The sequence below is a fragment of the Bison bison genome, unplaced genomic scaffold (genome assembly GCF_000754665.1).
Source record: "Bison bison bison isolate TAMUID 2011002044 unplaced genomic scaffold, Bison_UMD1.0 scf7180017864043, whole genome shotgun sequence".
In the NCBI taxonomy this organism is placed as follows: Eukaryota; Metazoa; Chordata; class Mammalia; order Artiodactyla; family Bovidae; genus Bison; species Bison bison.
Genome location: NW_011494615.1, coordinates 4,236,542 through 4,244,679, shown reverse-complemented (window position 1 = coordinate 4,244,679; position 8,138 = coordinate 4,236,542). Strand labels below are relative to the sequence as shown.

At 46.7% G+C, this 8,138-nt stretch overlaps 1 protein-coding gene across 1 annotated transcript; it reads left to right on the top strand.

Moving 5' to 3' along the window:
- Nucleotides 1-5,890: 5,890 nt before the first annotated feature.
- LOC104985376 (chromosome unknown open reading frame, human C3orf35) lies at nucleotides 5,891-6,386 on the top strand (the record flags this gene model as incomplete). Its single annotated transcript, XM_010835515.1, is given in 3 exon segments — nucleotides 5,891-6,166; nucleotides 6,168-6,194; nucleotides 6,196-6,386. Coding segments are annotated over 3 exon segments (468 nt in total), but the record flags the coding sequence as incomplete, so codon positions are not given.
- Nucleotides 6,387-8,138: the final 1,752 nt, after the last annotated feature.

Below are 8,138 nucleotides of genomic sequence, written 5' to 3'. Positions count from 1 at the left end.
CCTGAATGAAAGGGCCATCTCTGCACCCTGTGGAAGTGGGCAGGGCTAGTGTCTTACCCTTGGATTCTTTCTCTCTGTTTTGTTCTCTCCTCCTCTCCCTCCTTCTACTCTTACAAGACTATTTGCCTTCTGCTCTTTTACACAGCCTAATATTAGATTCACTCCAGGGCAGCCGCAGAGCTCACTGCTCCTGTTTAAGTGGGAAGATGGAGGAGGAAGGAACGTTCATGGAGTATCTTCTCCTCCTCACAGCATTCAAGCCCTCCTAGAGGGTGTAGGCATTGTTGTCCCATTTGACTCATTAGGGTTCACCTTTAGTGGTTTTTCCTGTAGTCATGTTTGGATACAAGAGTCAGACCATAACGAAAGCTGAGTGCCAAAAAATTGATGCTTTTGAACTGTGGGGTTGGAGAAGACTCTTGGACTGCAAGGATATAAACCAGTCAATCCTAAAGGAAATCACTCCTGAATGTTCTTTGAAAGGACTGATGCTGAGGCTGAAGCTCTAATACTTTGGCCACCTGATGCAAAGAGCTGACTTATTAGAAAGGACCCTTATGCTGGGAAGGATTGAACGCAGGAGGAGAAGGGGATGACACAGGATGAGATGGTTGGATGGCATCACCGACTGTAGGATGTGAGTTTGAGCAAGCTCTGGGAGTTGGTGATGGACAGGATAGCCTGGTGTGCTGCAGTCCATGGGGTCAGAAAGAGTCAGACACAACTGAACGACTGAACTGACTGACTTAGTTGTTTTAAAAGTTGAAGCTTTATTGAGCCATGACAAAGATAGCTTAAACAATAAAATGCCGCAAGGATCAGAAAATGTCAGATGCCTGCCTCGTGGTCTTGTGATGGATGATATACAGTTGGGTTCTTTCCTTGGGAGTGATGGAATATGCTAGAATTGCATAACTAGAGATGGAGTGGGGAGGGCAGGGGGAGAGAGCACCCTCAGCAGACAGAGCAGATATGATGGTCGTTGAAACATGTTTGCTCATCAGAAGCGGTGGTTGAGAGTTCAGGTTTCAGAACCATAGGATGGAGATGAATTGGCCCTGGCTGACTCACTGTACATGTGTGCATGCCTTATTTCCTTTAACTTTCATAACAGCCAGAAGTGAGGAAACTGGGTCCCCGTGGATGTCAGAAAGCTGCAGGCCAGTAATCTAGAAGGCAGGATTTGAACCTTGGACTCAATGATTTCAAACCTTCCAAACCTGGGCCTTTTCAAATTCAGGCTGAATCGCTAACACAATCCTCAGTATCCTCCGTCTCAGGTCTGAAGTCTCATTCTGCCTTCTTTTTTTCCCCAAATACTTATGTATGTCTGTACTGGGTCTTCATTGCTGCTCTAGGGCTTTCTCTAGTTGCAGCGAACAGGGAGTTGCGGTGCCCAGGCTTTAGGATGTGAAGGCTCATTAGCTGTGGCTTGAGGGCTCCAGAGAGCAGTCACAGTCGTTGTGGTGCTGGGACTTAGTTGCCCAAGGCATGTGGGATCTTACCCCACCAGGGATTGAACCAGTGTCCCTTGTATTGCAAGGAGTATTCTTAACCACTGGGTGACCAAGGAAGCCCTCCTTTTGCCTTCTTGATTTAAGTGAAACCCTTTTTCTCCTCTCTGATTCTCCTGCAGCTTTTTTCAGCTTGTGTTGGCATCAGAGTGCCCCTTGGATGACTGGCTTGAAGGTCTACCTTGTTCCTCCTCAGAGCTTCTACACTGCAGGAGAATTCTGGCCAGACTGTGGTGGACAGGGACCTATGACCTCTTGAGGAGGGGTGATCTGGGGTTGTACTGGTCATGTGAGCTCCAGGAATCTACCTCCTTGAGGCCTGTGTGTGTCAGGCTGGTGGGCAGAGGTGTGGGGTCACAGGTCGGATCTAGGGCTGCCCAGCTGTGCCATCCTGTGCTGTGCACTTTCAGGGCCCACCCTACTCATGCTGGTCCTTCCCTCAGGCCTTTGCCTTCCATTCCCACGCCTGGCCTCAGCCCACACTCTGTTGTGCCCAGAGGTTTAAAGTCTCATTGAATAATTCTTCACCAAAGATGTGCTGTAAACAGCAGTGACTGAATTCTTCTTGGTCACCAGTGGACATCAGTTGGATGTGTCAATTGATGCTTGTGGATTGGCCCTTTGGGCTGTGTCTGGCGGATGTTCTTCCCATCTCAGCTGGGCTCACACGTGCATCTGGAGTCAGCTCTGTGCCTGCTGAGATGTGCTGGTCCAGGGGCCAGGCTGTCTGGTCTCTGCTGTGTGGTCACCCTGAGTCCAGCAGGGAGCACGTGCTTGTTCACGGGCAGCGCAGCAGGGGGCTGGGGGCAGTGGGAGCCCACAGACCTCCATAAGGCCCAGCTCCCTTCCTGCATGCTGTTGCTTCCACTACCTTCTGTCGGTTCAAGCAAGTCACCGGGTCAGGCCAGCGTGCAGATGGCACAGCTGTGAAGAAAGAGGGAGAGAGACTTCTTCATCCCGGGCCTTCCCATCTCTAGTTTTGTCTGGGCCCTGGGTGTGGTGCTCTGGCTGCCAGCGGCGATGGCTTCTGTGGGGTCCCCTGTCCTCTGACCCTGGACGGCTGTGTGAGCGATGTGACTGCTTGCAGAGAGGCTTGTCGGAAGCTCTGAGAGTCACACGGGGGCTCAAGAGCCTCCTAGATCTTCCCAGGAAGCTCTGAGAGCTGGAGCGGTTGGCGAGGCTTCCGCCGTTCATATCTAATCCGGGTGCTGATTGACGGAGGCGGTTTCACTTTGATTGTCCCTTGGAGACAGGAGCCACTCACAGGTCTGTGGCCATTTACGGGCAGAACCAGAGGCTGGTCCTCCTTGTGGAGCACTTCCTTCCTGGTAGAGGTTATATTATTACACCCTCTCTCTGGCCATCGTGTTGTCCCCTCACTGCTGAACCCTCACCAGCCACTCCCAAATAGGCTGTCCTGCTCCTGCCTCAAAAGGCAAAGCTCTGGGATTCCACGTCTTCCCCCCACCTATCACCCCATTGCTCCCTGCCTCTTTAGAGAAAAGACTTTAAAAAGAGAGAACTACGCTCACCGTCCCTGACCTGTTTGCCTCCATTCCCGTTAAGCTCCTCCCTGGAAACTGCCCTCGGCCAGGACCCTTGCGCAGGCAGGTGGTCTCGCTGGCTCTCATCTGAGTCGAACACGTGGCCCCTTTCTCTTCCAGGAAACCCTCCCCTCACTTGGAATCCACTCCGCCTCCCGATTCGCTGGCCGGGACATCCTCATCTTCCCTGACCGCTGACAACCTAGGGCCCTGGGGTTCAGGCTCCAGGCTTTTCCTCTCTCTTATCTGCATCCCCTCGGTGATCTCATCCTGTCTCCTGGCTTTAAACACCCGCTGCGTGCCAGTGGCGCTCACTTATATCTCCTCCCTGGTCTCCAGACTCTCGCAACTGCGCGCGCAACGTCTCTGCTTGGTTGTGTAATTGCAGCTCGACCTTAGCCTGGCCCAGGCTGAATCCTGATCCCCCAGACCTGCTCCTGGTACGTCACCCCCATATCAGTTAAAGGCTTCCGTGTCTCCTCACCAACTCCTAACGGTCACTGGATCCTTAGATCTCTCCCTTCGGTTTGGGGGTTTGCATTTTTTCCTTTCTGATGTAACTTTATTTTTGGATATATTAAACGTTTGTGCAGTTCAAAGTCAAAACAGTATTAAGAGGCATCCTTAGAGAAATCTCATTTCCCTTACGACACTTGACCCCATATTTCAGTGTTTCTTCTGGCAAAAATAGGCACATATATGTATTTCCCCCCTTTTCCTTACACCAAAGTTGGCATACTATATGCATTGTTCTATATCTTGTGTATTTTTTTTTTTCCACTGAACAATATATCGTGGAGATCACTCCAGTGCACAGAAAACTTCCTCATTCTTTTTACAGCTACATCAGAATTTCATTGCATGGATGTAATTTATTCAACCAGACCCCTACTGACAAACATGTGAGTTCTTTCCAGTTGAGTTGCTATTGCAAATAGGGCTGCAGTGAATGACCTTATGTATATGCTTTGTGTTTTGATCTTGTGTTTTGTGATTTGGAAGGATGTTTTCAGGGTGGATTCCTAGAACTGTGGGTGAAGGACGTCATCAAGAGAGTCTCGGAGGTGGCACAGGGTTTGTGACCTGGTGCAGCCCTAGAGAGGGCAGAGCCTCCAGTGGCCAAGGACAACACAGAAGGAACCTCCCCCAGAGTGTGGGGCATAGGCCCAGGAAACAGTGTTGAGGCAGCCTCTCCCAGGGGGCAGACCCGGGGCCCACTCGTGGAACATTCTGCCTGCTCTGGGTCTCCTGCTGTGCGGGTCTCCCTTTCTGGATTGGCTCTTGGTGCTGTGGAGTTCAGCCACGTCCTTACTGGTTGTCTGCTGAGTCTGTCTGTTTCTGATGGAGGGGTGCTAAAGTCTCCAACTCTGATAGTGGACTCATCTATTTCGTTAACATTGAGTTTTCTGCAGTTCGAATACGATACGTCTGGATGTGGGGAGGGCTTCCCAGGTGGCGCTAGTGGTAAAGAACCTGCTTAACAATGCAGGAGACACAAAGAGACACAGGTTAGATCCCTGGGTTGGGAAGATCCCCTGGAGAAGGATCCCCTGGAGGAGGACCTGGCAACCCACTCCAGTATTCTTGCCTGGAGAATCCCACGGACAGAGGAGCCTGGTGGACTGTGGTCCATAGGGTCGCCAAGAGTCAGACATGACTGAAGCGACTGAGCAGGCACAGATGTGTAGGGTTTGTCTTTTTTCTTTCTTTCTTTTTTTTCTTTAAGGTGTACACTTTCTTGAACTGATCTCAAGTCAGTGTGTAGGTAAGCCCTGGCTGTCTGTGCACCTCAGCCTGCTCCCAGGGGCCTCTTTCTCTTTCTCCTTCCTTCTTCCCTCCCTCCCTCCTGTCTTCTCTCCCTTTCTTTCTCTCTTTTGGCATTTTCCCTTCTTGGTGCTCTCTGATCTTCCTGGATCTGTGGTTTGCTGTCTGACATTAATTTGGGGGCAGTTTCATTATTACCTTAAATTTTTCTTCTGCTCCTTTCTCCTTCTTTCAATACTTCCATACTATGTATGTGACACATTTTATAGTCGTCTCACAGTTCCAGTTGTTCTGTTCCCTTTTTTCCTCCAGTTTTTTTTTTCCCGTTTTGAATTTTCAATTTGAGAAGTTTCTATTGACATATCATCCAGCTCAGAGGGTCTCTCCTCAGTCATGTCCAGTCTACTAACTGCTCTCATCAGAGGGATTCTTCATTTCTGTCACAGGATTTTTGATCTCTCATTTTGCCATCTTGGGAAATCCTGGAATTTCTGGGTTGACTGCACGAATTCCAAAGAGAAAGCCAATAAGAAAAGGCAGGGAGGAAAAGGAGAAATCTGCAGCCTTGGGGATATCCTTTGCAGTTGCTGAATCAAGTCTCACTTGATGCCGGAACTAAATCAGGATTTTTAACTGACATACCCAGTAACTATCCGTTTATATTATGAGTCAGCTTGAGGTGAATTTTCTATCACTTGTGCCTCAGAGTCCTCACAAGTTCTGTACCTAACTCATAGGCTTATTGTGAGGTTTAAATAGCACTTAAGTGAACGAAGCGTGGCACACAAATAATACTCAGTGAGTGGTCCCCAGTATTGTTATTGTGTTATACATATTTTTACATAGTTATGTGTGCTTTTTTATTCCGTATCCTAACATTGGCATGTCTCTGTTTCTCTTTTTGGTATTATTCAGTTTCACCCCCAAAGGAGAGAGGCTGAGGGAGGGGGCTGATCAGCCGTAGACTTCTGACCACGCGCTTCAGCCCCGGGTCTTCCTTGCAAGACGACAGCTGAGGAACAACACAGAGACCACGTGGTGTGGTTGTAACTCCTCTGACATCTCGTTTTCATTCTTCGACGAGATTTGTCTGCATCCAGCTTACACAGAAGGGTTTCCAGTAAAGTGTTCCAAGTGCCTTTTTTCAGAAACCCAAATCCACATGAAAACAATGGCAACAAGAAAAGGTGTAAACTTTCCAGGACAGGCCCAGATTTTGAAAATGTGATAAAGAGGTTATTGTGCGTCCGAACTTTTCACACAAGAATTGGAGGAGATTTAACACCAGGAATAACAAACATAGGAAAAGCAGCTAATGCAGAGCAGATGGGCCTGCAGGGCAGTCAGTGCTGAGCACTTCCGTGTCTCTCCTCTTGGACCTTTGGACTCCAGATGACTGAATGCTAGTTTCTCTAATTCCAAATAAAGTCAGTGCATTTGGGGAAACTATCAATATGATGGGTTTAATTTCTGGGATGGTTAATGGATTAAAGTGTTTTTGGGGGAGTGGGGTGTTTCCCTGGTGGCTCAGATGGTAAAGAATCTGCCTGCAGTGCAGGAGACGTGGGTTCAGTCTCTGGGTTGGGAAAGGTTTTTACGACCGTATATGTGGTGGGTGTTTGACACTTGCTACTTTAGTCCTGACCCCAGCTCCATTTTGCAGATGAGAAAATTGAGGTTTTAAAAGTGCAAATCACTTTACTGAAGGGCACACAGCTAGTGTGAGAGCTGAGCTAGGATGGGTCCTAGGTCGGTCTCATTGCATATGCTGTGGTTCTGCAAGCTGGGTAATAGGTGAGGAGGCAGAAGGAGTCATGGGCACATAAATCTGAGAAACTGTGTGTGTGTGTGTGTGTGTGTGTGTGTGTGTGTGTGTATACATACAGTGATTACATTTGTGGTCAAGTCTTTGTATGACATAAGCTTTATTTTCTCTTGGATACATACCTCCGAGTGGAAGGGCTAGGTCATAGGGTAGGTATAGGTTTAATTCTAAAGAAACTGATGAACTGTTTCTCAGGTTGGTTGCACCGTTTTGCGTTTCCAGCAGCAGTATATGAGAGTTCTGGTTCTTCCTCGTCAGTACTTGGTATACTCAGTCTTTGAAATGTTTGCCATCTTAATAGGCATGTCATGATAACAGATTTTCTTACGGTTTTAATTTGCCTTTCCTTAATGACTAATATTGAATGTGTTTTCATGTGCTTGTTTACAGTCTGTATATCTTTTTTAGTTAAGTCTTCAAATGATTTGCATATTTTTGAGTTGTTTCGTATCATTGAGTTTTGAGAGTTCTTTAATACTTATTGATACAAGTCTTTTACTAGTTATCTGCTTTGCCGAGATTTTCTTCAAGTCTGGGCTTGTATTTTCATTCTCCTAATAATGTCTTTTGAAGAACAGAAGTTTTTAACTCTGGTGAAGTTCAATTTTATTTATTTATTTTAAAATTTATTATATTGAAGTTGATATACAATGTTGTGTTAATTTCTGCTCTACATACAAAAAAGTGACTGAGTTATGCATTCTTTTTCATATTCTTTGCCATTGTGGTTTATTACGGGATACTGGATGTAGTTCCCTGTGCTCTACAGTAGGACCTTGTTTATCCATTAAAGTCCAATTTATATTCTACATTTCTTAACTTCTGTTTCATATTTTAAAACCTTAGGTACCTTCTAGAGGAATTCTTGGTTTGATTTTACAACTCGCAGATTTACTCTTTGGCAACCTATTCTACTATTCAGCCTGTATGTTGAATTTTTTTTCAATGATCAAATATTTAAAATAAAAATCAAATCAGTCATCATTTTTATTGACTATGCCAAAGCCTTTGACTGTGTGGATCACAATCAACTGTGGAAAATTCTTCAAGAGATGGGAATACCAGACCACCTGACCTGCCTCTTGAGAAACCTATATGCAGGTCAGGAAGCAACAGTTAGAACTGGACATGGAACAACAGACTGGTTCCAAATAGGAAAAGGAGTACGTCAAGGCTGTATATTGTTACCCTGCTTATTTAACTCTTATGCAGAGTACATCATGAGAAACGCTGGGCTGGGAGAAGCACAAGCTGGAATCAAGATTGCCGGGAGAAATATCAATAACCTCAGATATGCAGATGACACCACCCTTTGGCAGAAAGTGAAGAGGAACTCAAAAGCCCCTTGATGAAAGTGAAAGAGGAGACTGAAAAAGTTGGCTTAAAGCTCAGCATTCAGGAAATGAAGATCATGGCATCCGGTCCCATCACTTCATGGGAAATAGATGGGGAAACAGTAGAAACAGTGTCAGACTTTATTTTTGGGGGCTC